We start from the raw sequence: 22,390 nt of genomic DNA on the forward strand, positions 1-22,390 counted from the left end.
TAAGAATGACTTTATCCATGCATATATCATTGAGGAGATTCAGAAATTAAAGGGTAAGGAATGAAAAATTGTCGTAAAAACCAACAAAGCCCTTTGGATGGATGATCTGACTATTGTGAAAACAATCCTTCAAAGGTCGTCTGTTTCCTTACAAATAAACCTGTGTTGGCCTATGTATAACCAAGTAAAAACCCTTCTGTTCTTGAGAAAGATGCCAGCCTGGAAGGTCTGAGAGCTATCCTGAGGGATGCCCACCAGAGATCAACTGCATTTACCAAGAGAAATTTGGTTGACAGTGAGACTCATTACTCTGTCCATGGGCTTGAGTTCTTGACTTTGAAGTGGGCTCTCACTGAAAAGTTCAAAGACTACATGTATGAAACAAAACTTCATGTGTAGACTAACAATCCTTTGACTCATAGTTGGACCAGTGCCAATTTAGATACCATTTTCCAGATTTGGGCAGCACCACTAGCCAATACTACTTCAAAATTTGCTACAGGCTAGGAAAACTAATGTGGATGTGGGTGACCTGTTCCAAAGGCCACATGGTAATGAAGCTGAAGTGACACTGAAAGGTGGGAGAGGCATGTATATATGACACCCAAGCTGTGGGACTAGAATTAAGTGGAAGTGTAGTTGAGAACTTGGGACTCCTTCCAGATAGAGTTGTTAATTTTGTTTCATTGAACCAATCTTTCTTATCTTAGTTGTCTGTGGGTAACTGGCAGCAAGAGAAGATGGTGGATGAAGTGCTAAAAGAAGGCATACTAGGCAAAAAGCAAGTTAATGACACTAAGGGACTTTTATTAGGCAGAAAGAATCTTACTGTGGAGAAAATGGCAGAAATGAGAGTTATGCAATGGAGCGCTGAACTGGCCTGGGATTCATTCCGTAGCAGGAAATAGTTGGTACTAATCAGAATATAGTACTCTATGGCCATGAGAGCTCTGTGTGATGGCTTTGGAAATATGGGTCAAAAAAGGATTCTAGAGCTGAAAAGAAACAGATCTGCCTGACCCAAGATAACTTTAGATGCTTCCAAGGAGTGTGATGCTTGTGCTCAGTGTGTGCAAAGGAAAGCAATGACAATTCATGCTTCATATTTGGAGAACATAAACACCAGCAAATATTTAAAATTTACCTGCACTGATTTTTTTTAACCTCTGGAAGGAGAGACTGAGAATATAAGCCATATACCAGGGCTATATCTTACCAGATACAGATAAGCATTGCCAAGAAGTATCTTTCAGCGTATGGGGAGCCTTCAAGACAATGAGTTCCTCATCACTGTAGGTCTTCTAATGAAGACCAAATGCTGCCTTGTTGAGAATATTGAGGTTGCTAGTAAGGCTTTAGGTAATGGACTTTTGAGGCTAATTTCAAGGTTGTAATTCTACGATTTTGTGAGGAGCTGTGATCTTTCCATCTTCCCAGGAAGAACTTAGGATCAAGAGACCTGGGCTGGAGGAGAACAAGATGAATGCCATCTTGAAGCAACCTTGATAACTAGGACTGATATGACAAGTTCATTCTTATGAAATCAAAATCTTGCTTAAGTAGTAACTTGCTTTAGAATGTAAAACTTAGATTATCACAGAATTAGAATGAAAATGTAGAAACTGCAAAGTGTTGTTACATTCTTGATGTTTTCCAACTATTGCTTATTTCATTTGCTCTTTAAACCTACACAAATGTAAAACTCCATGGAGAATTGGAACAGTGTTCAGAGTGACTTGACCTTTGTTTAAACAAGACCATTTGGGTTTATATAATTATTATTCTGCCTGATTTTTTTTTCTCCCATAATGTTGTGGACAAAATTAGTACAGGAATACATTGGGAAGCAGTGTGGTACAGTGGAGGTCATTCATTGCCTTCCCCGCTTACATTAAACTATTTTAATGGTGTCAAAATTCTGTGATGGATTTTTGGTCATTATTTCCATTTAAAAATTACTGATTTCAAAAACTAATAGCTTAAAACTGCCACCAACAAAATAGTCCTAAAACATTGCTTTCCTCCTGAAACTTTTATGATGTATTGTGATCATGAACTAGTCTTTAAGTATTAAACTTCAATAGCCAATTGAGACAAACTGTTCTGAGACCTTCTTTCTACCACTTATCAATTCTGGGGTGCCAGGTATTGTGTGGAACATTCATTTAGCCTTCTGGGCAGATCTTGTTACCTTGCCAGCTCCAGTAGACCTTCTTGTCAACTGCCTCAATGACATCAACTGCAATGGTTTGCCTCATAGCAACATGACCCAGAGGAAGACAATCAGAGAAGTTCTACGCACTTCGGCTTGCCTGGAACAATGTCAACTATGCAGCATCTCCAGATTTCAGGAATTTAGGGCCATCTTCCAGCTTCTTTCCACAACAATGATCCATCTTCTTCAGTTCAAGAAACTTGCAAGCAAAGTGAAGAGTGTGACAGTCCAGAACAGGTGCCTAGCCAGCACTGATTTGACTTGCATGGTTCAGGATAATGACCTGCATGGTGAAGCCAGCTGCCTTCCATGGGTGAATTGTTCTTTTTTTTTTTAAGTATTGTTACTTTTAAGTATTGTTACTTGTCTCTTTTTTTTTTCTTATTTAATATTTTATTTTTTCCCAATTACGTGTAAAAACAGTTTAAACTTTATTTTTTTTTCAGATTTTGAGTTCCAATTATCTCCCTCTATTACCTTTCCCCTTGTTTAGAAGGTAAGCAGTTTTTTGACATACATGCAAAACACATTTCCACATAAGTCATTCTGTGAAAGAAAAGACAGGTAAAAATACCCAAGAAAAATAAAGAAAAAGTACCTTTGATCTGCATTCAGGCTGTACCAATTCTTTCTCTGGAGATGAGCAACATCTTTCATCATAAGTCCTACAGAATTATCTTGGATCACTGTATTGCTGAGAATAGCTAAGTTATTCATAGTACATTATCATATAATATTGCTGCTAACTGTGTGCAATGCTCTCCTGGTTCTGCTCATTTCACTTTGTATCAGTTCATGTATACTTCCTCATAGTATATATTAGTGTTTAATTTTCCCACATTCCCTCCAACATTTGTCAGTTTTCTTTTTCAGTCGTATTAGTCAATCTGACAGGTGTGAGGTAGTCGCTCAGAGTTGCTTTAATTTGCATTTCTCTAGTTAATGATTTAGAGCATTTAAAAAATATTACAATAGATAGCTTTGATTACTTTGTCTGAAAACTGTTCATATCATTTGACCTTTTATTAATTGAAGAATTTGACTCAGTTTTCTATATGTTTGAAAAATGAAGTCTTTATCAAGGAAACTCACTGTAAATTTTTTTTTTCATAGTAATGATTACTATGTACTTCCACCTATTCTATTTCCCCCGTTTGTCGTACTCTCTCCTTTTACTTTGTTTATTCTTAAATGAACTTTTATTCTGACTTTTACCTCCCCCAAACTACCCTCCCTTCTATCAACTCCCTTCCCTTCTCTTATCCCTTTCCCCTCCTACTTTCCTGTATGGTGAGGTAGATTTCTACACTAAATTGAATGTATATATTATTCCCCCTTTGAGGCAGTTCTGATGAGTGTAAGATTTGCATGCAAGTAGCCAGAAAGATATTTCAATTATATTTTTGGCTGCTTGCAGTATTTTCTCCTTGATCTGGGAGGTCTGGAATTTGGCTATAATATTCCTGGGAGTTTTCATTTCGGGATCTCTTTCAGGAAGTGATAGGTAGATTCTTTTAATTTCTATTTTACCCCCTGATTCTAGAATATCAGAGCAGTTTTCCTTGATTAATTTCTTGGAAGATGGTGTCCAGGCTCTTTTTTTCATCATGACTTACAGGTAGTCCAATAATTCTTAAATTATCTTTCTTGCATCTATTTTCTAGATCACCTGTTTTTTCAATGAGACATTTCACATTTTCTTTTATTTTTTCATTCTTTTGATTTTGTTTGTTTCTTGATGTATCATAAAGTCTTAGCTTCAACTTTCTTAATTCTAACTTTTAAGAAATTGTTTTCTTCAATGAGCTTTTGTACCCCCCTTTCTATTTGACCTTTTTAAGGAGTACTTTACTTCAGTGAGTTTTTGCATCTTTTCCTATCTGACCAATATTGCTTTACAAGACATCCTTTTCTTCATTGGATTCGTTGGATTTTATCATTTTGACTATTTTATTTTTAAGTGTTATTTTCTTCAGTATGTTTATGCCTCCTGTTTTGCAAACTGTTGAATTTTATCATGATTTTCTTGCACCACTCTCATTTCTCTTCCCATTTTTTCATCTCTCTCTCTTCTTTGATTTTCAAAATCCTTTTTTAGCTCTTCTATGGCCTGAGCCCAGTTCATATGTTCCTTTGAGGCTCTGGATGTAAGAGGTTTGACTTTGTTATCTTCTTTTGAGTGTGTTTTTTGATCTTCCTTGTCACCATAGTAAATGATGATTTCTATGGTCAGATTTTCTTTTGCTCATTTTTCAGCCTATTTTTTTTTTTTTACTATAAACTTTATACTAAATTGGGGCTCTGCTTCCCAAATGGAGGGGGCACTAACCCAAGCTTCATATTTTTTCTACAACTGTTTTAAGAGATAGTTCTGGGGAATCTTTAAGTTTTTTGGCTCTTTCAAGGTGGTAAAATCTAGGAAGAGGTGTGTTTACTACTTTCCTCTACTGTATACTGGTTTGAGAGTGACTATAAGCACTGCTTTTGACCCTAGAACTGTGACCTGGGTTCCAGCTCCCTTGTGGCCTCAAGCTCTGCTGTGCTAGTGCTCTACCTCACACTGGGCCTGTGACCTAGATCCAAGTGACACTGATCCAAGTATAGGCAATGCAGAAGAATCCTGCCTCTGGCGCCAGCAAAGGTACCCCTGTTAATCTCCTTCTGACTTTGATTCCCTTACTTTCTGTGGACTGATAAGTATGGAAATCACCACTGCTGCCTCTGATTCAGTCACCCAGGAGGCCTGCTCCTGGTTTTCTGGTGCCTAGTCTGTGCTGGTCTGGCCTTCACTGGACTTCACTCTACTCTCATCCTAGAGCAACAGACTTTTTCTGTCAACCTTCTAAGTTGTCTTGGGCTGGAAAATTGTTTCACCCCATCTTTTTGTGGGTTCTACTGCTCTAGAATTTGTTTAGAGTCATTACTTAAAGGAATTTGTAGGAGAGCTCAGGTGAGTCCTTACCTTTTCTCTGCCATCTTGGCTCTGTGTCCATGGATCATTCTTGCTATCACTAATCATATTATCATGGTGGATATCTTTGAGAGTCATGTTCTTGACATTGAAACCAATATTATTCCTAGACAGAGCCTCACTTCCTGATGCATATCAACAGATTTTTCTTCAATTGTAATATTGACTGGAGCAAAGATGACCAGCATGCCTGGTTTTAGAACACCCATCTCCATATGGCCAACAAATGCACCACCAATAATGCCAATCTTGTAGACATCTTGGAGGGGTAGACACAGGGGCTTCTCAGTTGGGTGATTTGGTGGCAGGATGTAATCAAAGCTTTAAGCAATAGAGTTTTATTAGACTTGCCATCTTGACATGTGACTTTTCATCCTTTGCGTTAGAGCTTGGCTCCAGCATGTTGTCACCATTCAACCTGAAATTGGCACAAAAGCTATTGTGTCAGGGTTGTAGCCAGTTTTCTTAATATGGGCACTAACTTGATTACTTCCTCATATCTCTTATGGTTATGGTAAGGGATTCACTGGAATTCATTTTGTTGACACCAATAATTAGTTATTTCACACCTAATATGTAGGTCAGCAAAGGGCATGCTCACAGGTCTACCTATTCAGCTTAAAAAAATCAATACCACCAGCAAAAATGAGGACAGCACAGTCAGGCTGAGATGTGCCTGTAATCATCCTCTTGATAAGGTTTTTATGTCTGGGAGCATCATTAATGGTTGCATAATACTTGCTGGTCTCAGATTTCTAGAGGGAGATATCAATAGAGATATCATGCTCATGTTCAGTTTTTAGCTTATTCAAGATCCTGTCATCTTAGAAGGAGCTCTCTCCCATCTCAGCAGCCTCCCCCGTGAACTTCTCAGTGGTTCTCTTACCAATTTTAGCACATTTGTAGAATAGGTGACTGGTAGTGGTGGACTTGCTAGATTCTATGTGTCCAGTGACAATGATGTTAACGTGAATCTTTTCCTTGCCCATTTTTGTGGAGGTTTAGTGATGGTTTTCACAACATCTGTGTCCTGGTTGCAAACTCATTGTGAAAAAGCATTCATTGTCCTTTAAGACAGAGGTCCTAGATTCAAGTCTTACATCTGAGACTTTGGGCAAGAGTGGAGGTCAATAGCACTAAGTATACTATTCCTCTGTTGTATTGTTAAAATCAAAAATTAATATTTTAAGTGTCTTTAGCCTGGTATATTTCTTTTCTTTCCTTCCTTCTTTCCTTCCTTCCTTCCTTCCTTCCTTCCTTCCTTCCTTCCTTCCTTCCTTCCTTCCTTCCTTCCTTCCTTCCTTCCTTCCTTCCTTCTTCCCTCCCTCCTCTCTTTTTCCTTTTCTTTTCTCTCTTTTTTCTTCCTTCCTCTCTTTTTTCTCTCTCCTTTTCCTTGAATCAAAGAAGTAATCACCATACAGTGTATACTTCCCAGAGAAATCAGAACTAAGGATTAGATCAACGGTAGAAATGTCCTTTACATTGTCAGGGACCAAATCAAGAAATTAGATGTCTTCTTTGCCTACCATTTACTTGATGGAAAGGAGGAATACCTTTAATTTTCCCAGATGATAAATTTTCCCTCAAGGGTACCCTGACATCAATATGCCTATTGTTCTATCTGGTAAGTCAAAACCTCTAAACCTCTAAACCCCCAAACCCCCAAACCATGGAACATTGTTTCCCATTGCTGGGGAATCTCATCTTTTTATTTTGCAATTAGTATAAAATGTGAGTTGGAAATTATTTGGGTTAATAGCCTTTGTAACCTGTAGACAGAATCATTTTGGTCAGAAATCTCTCCAATCAAAATCTTATATATTAATAAATTATCTGACATTTTAGCTGAAATGCAGGTTGTTTTTTCCAACTGAAACCTCTTAATCAATCTGGTTCTCATTTTCCAGCCAGGAAAAGGAGAATTCATCTCATTTGCAAATATCCTGTCCCTTCCTTTCATCTGAGAAAGAGATTCCTTGGCCTCAATCTCTTAGTCAAAATGGCACTGAATGAATATGGCAGAGATGTTCACTATGGTCTTCTATTTGTTTTTTTTTTTTTTTAATTTTATTTTTCATTTTTAACACAGTTTATAACAGATAAAACAATTCAAACTTTTGGTCAGGTGATACTTCTTTTTAAAGCATTTACAATATGGACCACAAAGAATTTTTCTTTTTAAACATTAACCAACTGAGATACGAATAATATTTATGTTGCTAACTTCACAAGCTCTTGACCTAGTTGTCTCCACAGTATTGCTAAGAATTAAAGAACTGTAACTTATTGTTGTTAGTCTAAAGTCTTATGCCTAATAGCTTAATTTTAGACTTAGCCTCGGATGTTCCCCTATCAATAATCTACAATATAGTAGATCTGATATTAAGCTTACAAACCTTTTGACTACAGGAAATTGCCACTAAGAGTAAGGACATTGCAGGGATACAATATCTCCCCAACTTCATGCCAATTCCAGGCAGGATTAGATTGTCCACTTGCATTCAGTCAGGCTTAAAGTTGCCAGGTGTCAATGGGGAAACTGAGTCAGGAGAATCCTACCTCAGCCCAGGCTGAACAGCCACTCTCCCACCCTTCCCATGAGGTCACCTTTTGCAGTTCATAACAACATCTCACTGGCTTCCTGGCATCATGGATTGGAGGCCAGACTGCCTTTCTTGCTATCCATACCTGGAGTTAGACTCAGAAGAACACTTAATAGTCCCATAGCATCTAAAAATGACAAGTTCCAATAACCAGGTTTCAAATATGATTATAATTTCACTTTGGCTAAGGAACATCTTTTGAGGCAAGTCTTAAGTGGCTTACATGCCTTTCTATACATGTTCTAGTTCCTGATTAAATGGCAGTCATAGAATCAAGTTTACCATGAAAACCTTGACTTTTCCATCAATGCCAAATTGTACCCGAGGTTACCTTCCTCTAGGAAATTTAGACTGAAATTCTTTTCCCCAAACTAAAGATGTCATTGATTTATTCTCAGTAATTAATTCATTCAATTGTTTAATACTAATTACTTTTACCTCACTTTGTAACATGTCTGATTTTTCTCCCCATCACTCCCCTCCCCCTGCTTCCTAATACCTTGCATTCTGATTACTCCTTCCCTCAATGTACCCTCCCTTCTAGCACAACCCACCCTTTTCTTATCCCCATCTTCTCTGTTTTCTTGTAGGGCAAGATAAATTTCTATACCCCATTCTCTGTATTTCTTATTTCCCAATTATATGCAATAAAAATTCTCAACATTTGTTGTGAATACTTTGAATTCCAACTTCTCTGCCTCCCCCTTTTCTCCCCAGCCCCAGTGAGAAAGCAAGCAATTCAATACAGACTAAATATGTGTTGTTTTGCAAAAGACTTCCATAGTAATCATGTTGTGTAATACTCATTATATTGCCCTCTGTCCTACTCCATTCCCCCTTAATTTTCCCCCCCACAATTAACCTTGTCCCTTCTCGAAAGTGTTTATTTCTAGCGACTCCTTTCTCCCATTTGCCCTCCCTTCTAACATTCCCCTCACTCCACGTGTCACCTCCTCTCCTACTTTCCTGTGGTGTAATATAAATTTTCATATCAAATTTAGTGAGCATGTTATTCCCTCCTTCAGCCCCATGTGGAGAGAGTAGCTTCATTTTTCTCCTCTCCTTTTCTCCCTTTTTTCCTCCATTGAACAAGATTTTTCTTATCTCTTTTATGAGTTATAGCCTGCCCTGTTCCATTTCTCCCTTTCTCTTCCCGGTATTTTGCTCCTTCACCCCTTAATTTTTATTTTATTTTATTTTATTTTTGTGTGTGTGGATATCATCTTTTCTGATTCAACACACCATGTAGTCTCTTTCTGTTGTTAAGCGGTTAAGTGAAGCTGGAGTTCTTGGACCCCTAGAATTTGGGGAACATAATCAGTGGAGTCTTGAGTTAATGGCAGGGATGAGAGGCCTCTCTCCAATGTCTTTAAAGGCACAAGAGACCTTGGGGGAAGGGGTGGAAATGTCACATACTTGGCCTTCAGGCAGAGAGGGTCAGAGTAGTTATTGTTACACGTGATTAGACAGATCCATTGCAAAGACTGGGCAGCTAGGTGATGCAGTGGATGTAGTCCTGGCCCTTCAGTCAGGAGGACCTGAATTCAAATCCAACCACAGATACTTTAGTAGCTGTGTGACCCTGGGCAAATCACTTAATCCTATTTGCCTCAGTTTCCTCATCTACAAAATGGGCTGGAGAAGGACATGATAAACCACCTTAATATCTTTGCCAAGAAAACCCCAAATGGGGTCATGAAGAGTTAGACATGACTAAATCAATGAAACCATAACAAAATTGCAAAGACTGAGTCCTCGAATTCTCATGCTGCCATTGGTTACTTGTGCTATTATGTAATCATTCTCAGTGCTTCAAATTCTTCTTTTCCTCTAACCTAAATCCTTCTTGTTTCACTTAATCACATAACCTGTAATATTTTTTCTAGTAGAAATTGATTAAATTAAAATTTTCTAGTAGAGATTAAGCCCTTTAAGAGAATCCACTTTCATTTTTTTATCTTTGTATCCAGATGCCTAGCATGGTGCTTGGTACTTAATAGGTGCTTAATAAGTGCCTGTAAATTGGTTTATACTAGTCACCATACTTGGAATAGGAAGAGTCACTCAGACCCTGGGAGAAAGCTACATAGTAGGTGCTTGCTCTGTTTTGTTCATTTTCCCATCAGCCTTGGCACTTACAAATGGATGAACCCTAGTTTCCTTGCCTGTCTCCTCATAGGTATTATATTCCATTTCTTACATTCGTATCTTGGCTTTTTTTTTTTATGGGTGAACCCTAGAATCATTTTATTTTGTTTCCCTGGGTTGGAAATGAGGCATAGTGTATGTGGGTAGCATGAACTACTCACTGCAGATATAATTAGCTGAAACATCAGGACAGTTACAATGGAGATGTCCCTTGTGTACTTCATGGGGATGTTTAGTTCCTGTCCAAGATCTTGCAGGAGTTTTCTCTTCTATTCTGATGTTACCTTTGAAATTGAAAAAGAGAAATTGAAAAAGTAGCTTCTTGTTTGTCCTTCTAGTATAAAATACAAACATCTTTGATATTTAAAATGCTTCCCAATCTGACTCCAACCTATCTTTCTGGACTGGTTTCTTATGACTCTATCTCATGTACTTCACCTTCCAGACAAAAAGACTTACTTGACACTGTATTTCCTACCTTTGTATCTTTTTTTTTTTAATAATTAAATTTATTTATTTAACTTTTAACATTCATTTTCACAAAATTTTGGGTTACAAATTTTCTCCCCTTTTATCCCCTCCCCCCCCAAACACCAAGCATTCTAATTGCCCCTATGACCAATCTGCTTTCTCTTCTATCATCCCTCTCAGCCCTTGTCTCCGTCTTCTCTTTTGTGCTGTAGGGCCAGATAGCTTTCTATACCCCTTTGCCTGTATTTCTTATTTCTTAGTGGCAAGAACATTACTCGACAGTTGATCCTAACACTTTGAGTTCCAACTTCTTTACCTCCCTCACTCTCCACCCCTTCCCTTTGGAAGGCAAGCAATTCAATATAGGCCAAATCTGTGTAGTTTTGCAAATGACTTCCATAATAGTTGTGCTGTATAGGACTAACTATATTTCCCTCCATCCTATCCTGTCCCCCATTACTTCTATTCTCTTTTGATCCTATCCGTCCCCATGAGTGTCGACCTCGAATTGCACTCTCCTCCCCATGCCCTCCCTTCTATCATCCCCCCCACCCTGCTTGTCCCCTTATCCCCCACTTTCCTGTATTGTGAGATAGGTTTTCCTACCAAAATGAGTGTGCATTTTATTCTTTCCTTTAGTGGAATGTGATGAGAGTAGACTTCATGTTTTTCTCTCACCTCCCCCTCTTTATCCCTCCACTAATGAGTCTTTTGCTTGCCTCTTTTATGAGAGATAATTTGCCCCATTCCATTTCTCCCTTTCTCCTCCCAATATATTTGTCTTTCACTGCTTGATTTCATTTTTTTTAAGATATGATCCCATCCTCTTCAATTCACTCTGTGCACTCTGTCTCTATGTATGTGTGCGTGTGTGCATGTGTGTGGGTGTAATCCCACCCAGTACCCAGATACTGAAAAGTTTCAAGAGTTACAAATATTGTCTTTCCATGTAGGAATGTAAACAGTTCAACTTTAGTAAGTCCCTTATGACTTTTCTTTGCTGTTCACCTTTTCATGCTTCTCTTCATTCTTGTGTTTGAAAGTCAAATTTTCTTTTCAGCTCTGGTCTTTTCATCAAGAATGCTTAAAAATCCTCTATTTCATTGAAAGACCAATTTTTCCCCTGAAGAATTATACTCAGTTTTGCTGGGTAGGTGATTCTTGGTTTTAGTCCTAGTTCCTTTGACTTCTGGAATATCCTATTCCATGTCCTTCAATCCCTTAATGCAGAGGCTGCTAGATCTTGTGTTATCCTGATTGTATTTCCACAATACTTGAATTGTTTCTTTCTAGCTGCTTGCAATATTTTCTCCTTGACCTGGGAACTCTGGAATTTGGCCACAATGTTCCTAGGAGTTTCTCTTTTTGGATCTCTTTCAGGCAGTGTTCTGTGGATTCCTTGAATATTTATTTTGCCCTCTGGTTCTAGAATCTCAGGGCAGTTTTCCTTGATAATTTCATGAAAGATGATGTCTAGGCTCTTTTTTTGATCATGGCTTTCAGGTAGTCCCATAATTTTTAAACTGTCTCTCCTGGATCTATTTTCCAGGTCAGTTGTTTTTCCAATGTGATATTTCACATTATCTTCCATTTTTCCATTCTTCTGGCTTTGTTCTGTGATTTCTTGCTTTCTCATAAAGTTCTTAGCCTCCATCTGTGCCATTCTAATTTTGAAAGAACTATTTTCTTCAGTGAGCTTTTGAATCTCCTTTTCCATTTGGCTAATTCTGCTTTTGAAAGCATTCTTCTCCTCATTGGTTTTTTGAACCTCTTTTGCCAATTGAGTTAGGCTAGTTTTCAAGGTGTTATTTTCTTCAACATTTTTTTGGGTCTCCTTTAGCAGGGAGCTGATGTGCTGTTCATGCTTTGACTTCATGTCTCTCATTTCTCTTCCCAGCTTTTCCTCCACCTCTCTAACTTGATTTTCAAAATTCTTTTTGAGCTCTTCCATGGCCTGAGCCCATTGGGTGGGCTGGGACACAGAAGCCTTGATTTCTGTGTCTTTGCCTGATGGTAAGCATTGTTCTTCCTCATCAGAAAGGAAGGGAGGAAATGCCTGTTCACCAAGAAAGTAACCTTCTATAGTCTTATTTCTTTTCCCTTTTCTGGGCATTTTCCCAGCCAGTGACTTGACCTCTGAATATTCTCCTCACACCCACCTCGCCTCCTGGTCCTCCTAGCCAGCCTTTGCGGTCTGAGATTCAAATGGTGCTTCCAGCCTTAGGGCTTTTGGCGGGGGAAGGTCTGCTATTCAGTGTGAGATTAAGTTCAGGTGCTGAGGTGGGGGCAGGGTCGCCTCTCAGGCTCAGTTCCCTCAGGGGGTTTATGCACAGACCTTCCACAATGGATCCAGGCTCCCGCCCGTTTGGGGAGCCCCGGTCTGCAGCTGCCTCTCAGCTTCTACCTCCCGCGGGGTGGCCTGAGTTATGGGGGCACCCTACTCCCCTCTCGACCCGCCAAATAGACTCTCTCACCCACCCCCATCACCTGTGGGTGGAGGGACTTGTGCGGCCGCTGGAGATCCTGTCCCTGAAGCCTGCTCAGATCTGTTTCTCTCGGTGCCGCGGCTGCGGCCGTGGCAGGTCTGGGCTGGGCTCCGCGTCTGCAGCTTGACCAACCTTTTGCGAGAAGTTTGCAGGTCCCTCTGTGGGTGGAGGGACCCGTGTGGCCACTGGAGATCCCGTCCCTGAAGCCCGCTGGGATCTTTTCCTCTCGGTGCCGCGGCCGCGGCAGGGCTGCACTCAGCTCCCAGTCCTGGCGCCCAGTCCGCAGCGCGAAGGACCCCCCGCAAGAGGTTTGGAGGTCTCTCTGGAAGAGAAATCTCCCTCGCTCCAATGTTCCGTGGCCTCTGGGTGCAGAATTCTCCATGAGTTACTTCCCTGTAGCTGTTCTATGGGTTGTGGGTTCGGAGCTATGTGTATGTGCGTCTTTCTACTCCGCCATCTTGGCTCGGCCCCCCCCCCCCTTTGTATCTTTGCACAAGCTGTGTCTTGTACTTGAAGCGAACTTCACCTTTTGAAATCCTTAGCTCATTTCTAGGTTGATCTTAAGCTCCTGCTCATCTGTGAAACATTTTCCTGATCTTGAGTTGTTTATACCCCCTTTGTGTATACTCTATATTGCTTGCTTTATTCCCCTGGTCCTCCATGAATTATGTTCATGTAAGGACAGGGACTGTATTGGTTAGCATAAGTCTCTTTGGGAGTTAGCCCTTTGTGGATACAAAGATATACTGTACCTGGTTTCAATTCAAGTAACCATGTAGAAACCTACTTCTACCCTAGCCACACTCTCCTTCTTTCCTCAGCTTTGGTGAGCTAGTAAAGTTCTACACCATCCTCTTCTCTTGATTATTTTGCCTCGTTATCATATCACCAATTGTGCCCTGCCAAGCTTTAGCTTTGGATCACTCCCACACTTACCTTGTCTTCTCTCCTCCACTCTTGCTGTTGGATAAAGATGAATAAAATCATGCAACCATTTTGATTGGATCCACTACAACTTTATGTAATAGAACCTCAACCAGGCCATCAGTGGTGCTATACAATTCTACTATCCCAACCTCATCAACTTACTATCGCATTTACCACAGTGCTTCTTCTAAACGTTTTTATTGGTCTTCAAATCTCCCAAGGCTCCCCATCCCTCCAGCCTCATATCTAAGAACTTTGTCTTGTATTTTATAGAAAAAATTGAGGCCATTTGCTGTGAACACCCTCTTTTCCTCTCTTTCGCATCTCAGATGCCTTCTGCTACTTCTTCACCTGTATCTCAAATAAAGAAGAGATCTTTCTTCTTGTCAAGGCAAACCCCTGTTCAAGTGATCACCTTCCATCCTGTCCCCTCCAGCAGATTTCCCCCTCTATCATCGCTACTCTCTTACCTGTCTTCAATTTGTCATTGTATACTGGCTCCTTCCCTACTGCTTACAATCCTGCCCATGTCTCTCCATCCTCAAACACCCTTCACTTAATATTTCAATCCCTGCTAACTCTTATCCCATATCTCTCCTTTGTTTTTGGCTAAACATCTCGGGAAAGTATCATCACTTTGTCTTGTGGAATTATGATTTTTATATTAATCTATATAATGTGTAATGAATATACTAATAATTTTCAAGAATTACTTTTTCCAGTTTGTAAGTCAGAGTTCCCAATGAAACTTGAAATGATCAAACTTTGACAAGGTTCACAATCACTGGCACCCTTCTGTACTTGAAGGGAAGAAAAATCAGATAGATAGAAATAGAACCTCTTTCCATTATGGAACTCTGATCCTGTGACCCACCATATAATGACCCCCAAAGACTTGAACAATACTGTTCCCACAGAACTTCAGGACACCTGTATGTTAATATTGTGGAATCTGTGACCTGGCAGTGGGAAACCACTTTGGCCCTGGGAACACTTGTTTGTAATACACCTCCCCGCCTCCCTTTCCACTTGTGATTTATGTATATAATCTCTGTCTTCACTTCAACTAGATAGGATTTTGATCAGGAGAATTCTTGATGTGCAAATCTGTTCCTCATCATGAAACAAATTAATGAAATGGCTACCTGACTACTGACACTTTGTCTCTGGTCTGCTATTTCATCATTCTCAGGTTAGAGAGTGGCTCAGTAAAATCTTGTTAACATTAATTGATGTCAGAAGTGGGATGGGGTGGACATAGGATGAAGACTTCAGCTCTCCAATATGGGGGACAAGGGACAGGCACCACTGGATCTTTTTCCAGAGTCCCAGCTGAGCTTGTCTGGGAGGTTCAATGATCTCTTTATTACTGGTCCAACCTTTGATGAAGCCCACCTTTCACTGTGAGGAATGTTCTTGGGGATTTTTCTTGGCTTGGCTTACTCTGATAAGCCCTGTTAGCACATGGATTTGGCTTGGATTGTATCTTTTTTCTTTATAATGTAGGTCTGGCTATGATCTGCAGTTTTTCTCTTCTCTTTTATAAATGCACTTCTGAGCTATGGACTGAGACTTTTATTTCTGCACAGTGGTAAAATTTATTTGTGTAAGAGTTACTTGTGTGGTAGGTTTTGTATGTAGTTAGACGGGCTGAAATTTACTTTTTAATTGCACACTTGATTAGAGTTGTGGAATGTTTACTCTTACTCAAGTGAATTGGTATTCCAACGTGGAATATTTGTATTTGTATACTTATATTTTGTGTATTTTTGTGGTTATATCCCCTTATAGTGTATTTGTGTACTTGTTAGTTAAGTGGTGCTATTCTCTTTGAGTGTACACCTTTAAAATGGGACAGATATGTGGTAAAGGCATGGGGAAAGATACAGCAATTTCTATTAGCAAACATCAGAATGAACACATGCCTTTCAAATGCATAAGAAATATGGCTTTGAGTGTCCCTTATATTGCCGGGACTGGGTTGATTTGACTAGTGATGACCGTAAACTTTGCTGGTCTCACTGGGACAGCTTTGATAAGACCATATTAGAGTATTTAAGGAAGAAACTTATGAATAAGGAAACTCAGTCTATTAAGTGGGGCAGTTATAATAAATGGTACGCAAAGGCAAGAAAAAAGGAATATAGGTCTAAATTAGAATCAATGAAAGAAAGGATTAAATCATTTGAAAACCTCTTCTTAACAACCTCCAAACTACCCAACTCAAAGTGCAAGCCAAAGTTCTACTAGGAAACCCCCCTGAGGAGAATGGTTTCATTGGGACTGATGGTTTTAAGCCCTGGCAATGTGGAGACTTCCAGGCTATTGCTAAAAGATGTGTCCCAGCCCCAGGGGGCATCCCATAGGCTTTGTTAAGCAGTTCTAATTCTCCCTATGTTCATACAGACGTGCATATCTGGATCTGTATTAACCCGTGGTTGTCTGAGTCAGGGAAGGGGAGAGTAGAAGTTGGTGTTGGAAAATACCTAAGAAAGCATTGAGAGACCCTCCCTGCAACCACAATCACTCAACATGACTAGGCTCCAGGGAGGCTTGGCAGAAGGGGCTGCAAAAAGAGGGGAATATACAGGAGATGCTCTATATCTCCATGACTCCTGTTGGAAAACCCTCTGCCTTGCTCACTGTCCTCCCCCGGGGTAAAGAGAGTATCTCAGTTGTGAGATTGCTAATAAGATCATGATAGCCCATATCTCAGATCCACTTTCCCTTTTTATTGGAGAGATCAGAGCCTTTCCTCTTTTTGTCCTAGCCACTTATTAGGATAGGCCACTATTTCCTTTGACCCAGGATGGAACCCTTCCTTGTGTCCTTTATCCCTGACACCTTCCGCAACCACTTCTGACCATCCAGCTCTCAATTAAATTCCCTCCAACCTGTGGGCTTCAGATGTTACTGATATTGGGTCAGTTATCAGTGCCCCACCTATTGTTGTCTAGTTAGCTCTCCTGTTTGATTTATTCACCTTTGAGAAAGGAGAGACTGTAGTTGGTGTGAACACATTCAATCCAGCCACTTCTCTACCTGAGACTTTGGCATATGACTTTGGGGTGCGATGGAAACATCAGGACTTCCTTACCTCCTCAGAACAGCCCATTAAAAAACAGAAACAGGTTTTCTGTCTATTAATTTACTTTTTCCCTAGACTGTAACAGTAATTAAAATTCTAGGGCACAGTCAAGAGAACAACCTTCACAGTGTGGAAATTACTTGGTTGACCAAACAGTGAAAATTGCAGCTTTAACTCCTCAAACTCCTGAGGGAGTGACTCCTATAGTACAGGTCCCTATGGAACTTTCACTTCACTCCATAAACTCCTAGCCTAACAAAAGAAGAGACAGCCACTGCCCAGAAAAGAATGCTTATCACAAAGCAAGTGCTTCAAAAGGAGTATCTGAAGTAGCTGATGTCTGGGGTAGATGACTGTTCCCGAGACCTCGGGATGAGAAGATGACGGCAGATGCAGACCACTGACCCAAGAAACTGGACATGGCCTGAGCTTTGTATCTCCTTCCCCTATGAGCTAAGCCCTCTCTTTCTTCCTCCTATAGCAGTCTCTGACCATTTTCTGAAATGCTTATCCTATTCCTATTCCCTTAACTCTGTTCAATAGGCTTATATACCTTACTCCTGTCGAACCACCCACTCAGGAGCCCAATACAAGGTTTCTCTAAAACACTCAATTTATCTGACTGTTGGGCACATTATTCAAGGTCCCAAACCCCTGAAGCTTTAGCCTTAGCTGCCTTATTAGAAGCCTGGATCATGACCCAAATGGGAGGGTGCTATTTTCTAGCCCTATGAGACATCCTCCAAAAACCTATGCTCCTCCCTGGACTGAGAATCTCTCTCATCCCGGTCTACTTCATAGTGCAGCAGCTTATGTGAAGGGAGCAGCTAGTGTCCCCTACCAGTACTTCTATCTCTATTTTCAGGACACTATCATAGTTGCAAGCACTACACCTGTCCATAAGAAAAGGAGCACATCAACTGAGAATTAATGGATTTAACAGCATGTTTTAGGGTACCCAGCTTATCAGACCCTTCCGTACAGGGTCCATTATACTCAGGGGTCTCTCTAGAGATGCAGATTCCATTCTGTGTCCAGGGCATAAGTGGCAACATGGGCCCTTGCCTTGGGTCATTAAATTCTGTGCAATGTATATCTTTATTCTGAATTCCACATGGGTTGCTTTCCTTAATACCTCATTTGATTCCTCTGGCCAGTTCCTGCACGTACAGATTTCCCTGAATGGGACTGGGGCATCTTATAATACTGTAAAAGCCTTCTGTAGAATGTGGAGTGTGGAGACCTACCTTATCAAATCAGGTATCAGCCTTCTGACCTTTGCCTACAACAAAGGCAACTGTAAAGGCATCTATGTGATTTCTGGGTTAGTATGGGAATCCCAGAAAGGCCTGTGGTACCATAACCATATCAGGGTTAAATACCCATGCATAGAGGTACTGAGTTCCATGAATTTCACTTATTCTGCCTGGGATTTACCTTCTGATACCAGTACCTTTGCCGTTGAATTGCCCTCATGCACAGGACTGTTCTTATGTGGTCCACACTATATCACAGTTTCCCTCCCTTCTGGGAAGGCTGCTGTGCTTTTGTCTACACCGTGCCCAATTTGTCCCTTTTCCCAGGGAACTCCACTGAAGCTCCTATCTGGTTAAAGTTGTCCCTCCATTGTCAGTGAAGGCTTACTTTCCTGCCCATTGTGGTCCTAGGCATCTGTTGGATATCTGGCTGGTACCGCAGCCACCTTTGGCATGCTGTATCTGTCTGTTGGCAACCTGTCAGCAGAACACTGGCCTGGAGTATACAGGGAAGCTTGTCAACAGCCTCCAAATGCAAGTTGATTCACTTGCCCTCATAATACTGCAAAACCATCAGGTGCTGGATGCTCTACCAGCTAAGAGAGGGGAGGCCTGAGCCATCATTGAGGAGGAATGTTATTTCTATGTTAACCAATCCTCTCAAATAGAGGAAGACTTTAGTGCTTTAAACAAGGAAGTGGAAGATTTATGGATAGAGATCAAAACACTCTAAAGTATGTTTCCCTCTCACCTTCCTTTGATCTACAACTTGTAACCGACTTATTCTTACCTAAAATTAAAATCATGTTTCAAAAGAATGGTCCTCATTGGCCTTCAAGGGTTGTTCTGACCTTCTTGACTGAAAGGAGGGAATGTGGAATTATGATTTTTATGTTAATCTATATTATATGTATAATGAGTACACTAATATTCATTAGAATTCAAAAGAATTGCCTTTTGTCATTTATGAGTCAGAGGTCACAATGCAGCTTACAATGATCAATCCAACCTTGACAATGCTCATGATCACTAACATCTTTCTGTCTGTGAATTGAAGTGAAGCCAATCAAAGACTGAAGAACCTGTTCCCATCTCTGAGCTCTGGCCCTGTGACCCACCAAGTAATGACTCCCAAGGACTTGAACTTAGGGCTTAAGGACTTAACTCTCATGCTCCTCAACCTCTCTGTGGTCTTTGACACTACTGATCAGTCTCTCCTCCTTGATACCTTCTTCTCCCTGTGTTTTTGGGACATCATTCTCTCCTGGTTCTCTTATCTATTTGACCCCTCCTTCTCTGTTTCCTTTGTTGGATCCTCCTTCAAATCACTATGTGTTGAGGGCCAGGGTGGAGTGATGTTGACAAGATCAGGAAAGACCTTTGGGGAAACTGTTCTTTGAGACTGTGCACATCATCATCTGGAATGGCTCTCCATGCCTCCCCAGATGTTGCTGTCTCTGTAAGACAAACATGGGAACTACAGAAGACAAGAGATATGTAAAATAGATGTCCTCTAGGCTAACAGTCTTTAAAGACAACAGGACTGGCCAAATCTCTGGGAACTGGAGATGAGCAGAATCTCACGTAGACTTGCAGTTTCTGTCTATAAATACCTTGACCCTCAGATCAATAAACAGAACTGGTCTATCTTTTCCCGCCTCCTGTGTCTCTTTTCTTCAACCACATCACCCAGCCGTGTAGGGATGCCGGCCATCCGCTACAACTATGTACCACATCTAGGACACAGCTTTGTCCTTCTTCTCTTCTCCCTCTGTACTACTTCACTGGGTGATCTCATCAGCTTCCATAGATTTAATCATCATCTCTAGGCTGATGACTCTAAAATTACCTATCCTGTCCTAACCTATCTGCTGATTTCCAGCCTGGAATCCCAACTGCCTATTACACATCTTGAACTGGATATGCTAGAGATATGTTAAATGGAGCATGTCCAAAATGGAAATCATTTTCTTTCCCCCAAATCCTCCCCTGCCTCCTATTTTCCCTATTGTTGAGGACAACACTATTCTCCCATTCTCCCAGGATCACAACTTAGGTATAATATTTGGCTTCTCCCCTACCTCTCATCCCTCACATTCAATCTGTTGCCAAGTCCTGTTTATTTTACCTTTGCAGTATCTCTAGAATACATGCCCTACTCTCTTTTGAAGTTGCTACCACTCTGGTGCAGGCCCTCATCATCTCATGCCTAGAGTATTGTTATATCATGCTGGTGGGTCTGTATGCCTTAAGTCTCTCCACACTCCAATCCATCCTCCATTCAACAACCAAAGAGTTTTTCTTAAAGTGAAGGTCTGAATGTGTCACTCTCCTACTCTATTTCATTGAAAGACCATGTTTTTCCCCTGAAGTATTATACTCAGTTTTCCTGAATAGGTGATTCTTGGTTTTAGTCCTAGTTCCTTTGACTTTTGGAATATCATATTCCACACCCTTTGATCCCTTAATGTAGAAGCTGCTAGATCTTGTGTTATCCTGATTGTATTTCCACAGTACTCAAATTGTTTCTTTCTAGCTGCCTGCAATATTTTCTCCTTGACCTGGGAACTCTGGAATTTGGCTACAATGTTCCTAGGAGTTTCTCTTTTTGTATCTCTTTCAGGAGGTGATTGGCGGATTCTTTCAATATTTATTTTGCCCCCTGGTTCTAGAATCTCAGGGCAGTTTTCCTTGATAATTTCATGAAAGATGATGTCTAGGCTCCTTTTTTGATCATGGCTTTCAGGTAGTCCCATAATTTTTAAATTGTCTCTCCTGGATCTATTTTCCAGGTCAGTTATTTTTCCAGTGATATATTTCATGTTATCTTCCATTTTTTTCATTCTTTTGGTTTTGTTCTGTGATTTCTTGGTTTGTCATAAAGTCATTAACCTCCATCTGTTCCATTCTAATTTTTAAAGAAACTATTTTCTTCAGTGAGCTTTTGAACCTCCTTTTCCATTTGGCTAATTCTGCTTTTTAAAGCATGCTTGGACCTCTTTTGCCAATTGAGTTAGCCTATTTTTCAAAGTGTTATTTTCTTCAGCATTTTTTTGGGTCTCCTTTAGAAGCTGTTTTCCCACTTTTCATGATTTTCTTGTATCTCTCTCATTTCTCCTCCCAATTTTTTCCTCCACTTCTCTTACTTGATTTTCAAAATCCTTTTTGATTTCTTCCATGGCCTGAGACCATTGAATATTTATTTTAGATGTTTGGGATACAGAAGCCTTGCCTTTTATATCTTTCCGTGATGGTAAGCATTGTTCTTCCTCATCAGAAAGGATGGGAGAAGATATCTGTTCACCAAGAAAGTAATCTTCTATAGTCTTATTTTTCTCCCCCCTTTTTTGGGCATTTTCCCAACCCCTTACTTGACTTTTGGGTTCTTTGTCAAGAGTATGGTATACTCTGGGGGTCTGTAAGATCTCGGTTCCTTCAAGGTGGTACAATCAAGTGTGTACACTGGTCTGGGACATCCTTCTACTCAATAAACCCAGCTGCCTACTGATTGCCTCCAGGATTAAATACAAGGAACCTCTAATATTCAGAGTACTTCATAACCTAGCCTCCTTCTATTTTTCTAGTCTTCTTATATCTTACTCCCTATCACATGCTCTTTGATCCAGTGACACTGTTGTCCTGGCTGTTCTATGGATAAAACGCTCCATCTCTCAAGGCTGGGCATTTTTTCTAGCTGTTTCCTAAGCTTGCAACACTCCTCTTCCTCATCTCTGCCTATTTCCTTCCTAATTAAAATTCCACCTTCTACAAGAAACCTTTCCTAACCCCTTTTAAATCTATCACCTTCATTCTGTTGATTATTTTAGATTTATTCTATAAACATCTTGTTTGTATGTAATTGTTTTCATGTTGTCTCCTCCATTAGACTGAGAGCATTTTTAGATGTAGGACTATTACCTTTCTTTGCATCCCCAGCATTAGCCCAGTGCCTGGATGCATAACAGGTGCTTAATAAATGCTTATTGACTGACTGAATAAAAACAAGCAACAGGAGAGGATAAGTAATTAATTTTAAGGCCAACTTCAAGAAAAAACTTATAGGACACGTGGAGATAAAAAAGAGCAAACAAATGAAAAGAGATAACCATATAATGGATACATTCTGCAGAATGAAATTGAGTTGAAATTAAAAAAAAATTAAAAGTCCAGATAAGAAACATAATTTTATGACAACAAGAAGACCCTCAGAAATAATAGAATAACT

At 40.2% G+C, this 22,390-nt stretch overlaps 2 protein-coding genes across 4 annotated transcripts in view; one reads left to right on the top strand and one right to left on the bottom strand.

Moving 5' to 3' along the window:
- Positions 1–22,390, top strand: part of LOC140504919 (butyrophilin-like protein 8) — an 89,551-nt gene that overhangs the window by 61,007 nt on the left and 6,154 nt on the right. The gene's annotated exons all lie outside the window — the stretch shown is intronic.
- LOC140504920 (ecto-ADP-ribosyltransferase 5-like) overlaps positions 1–22,390 on the bottom strand; it is a 37,263-nt gene that overhangs the window by 4,598 nt on the left and 10,275 nt on the right. For 2 of the 3 annotated variants that reach the window (XM_072610337.1, XM_072610338.1), the window contains one exon: positions 10,099–10,221. In XM_072610337.1, the coding sequence (XP_072466438.1) occupies positions 10,099–10,161 (63 nt within the window). In that variant the 5' untranslated portion in view covers positions 10,162–10,221. Of the gene's footprint in view, positions 1–5,177; positions 5,605–10,098; positions 10,222–22,390 lie in introns of those variants that run through there. The other variant, XM_072610336.1, reaches the window with a different exon arrangement.

This window comes from Notamacropus eugenii, chromosome 5, assembly GCF_028372415.1.
Source record: "Notamacropus eugenii isolate mMacEug1 chromosome 5, mMacEug1.pri_v2, whole genome shotgun sequence".
Classification (NCBI taxonomy): Eukaryota; Metazoa; Chordata; class Mammalia; order Diprotodontia; family Macropodidae; genus Notamacropus; species Notamacropus eugenii.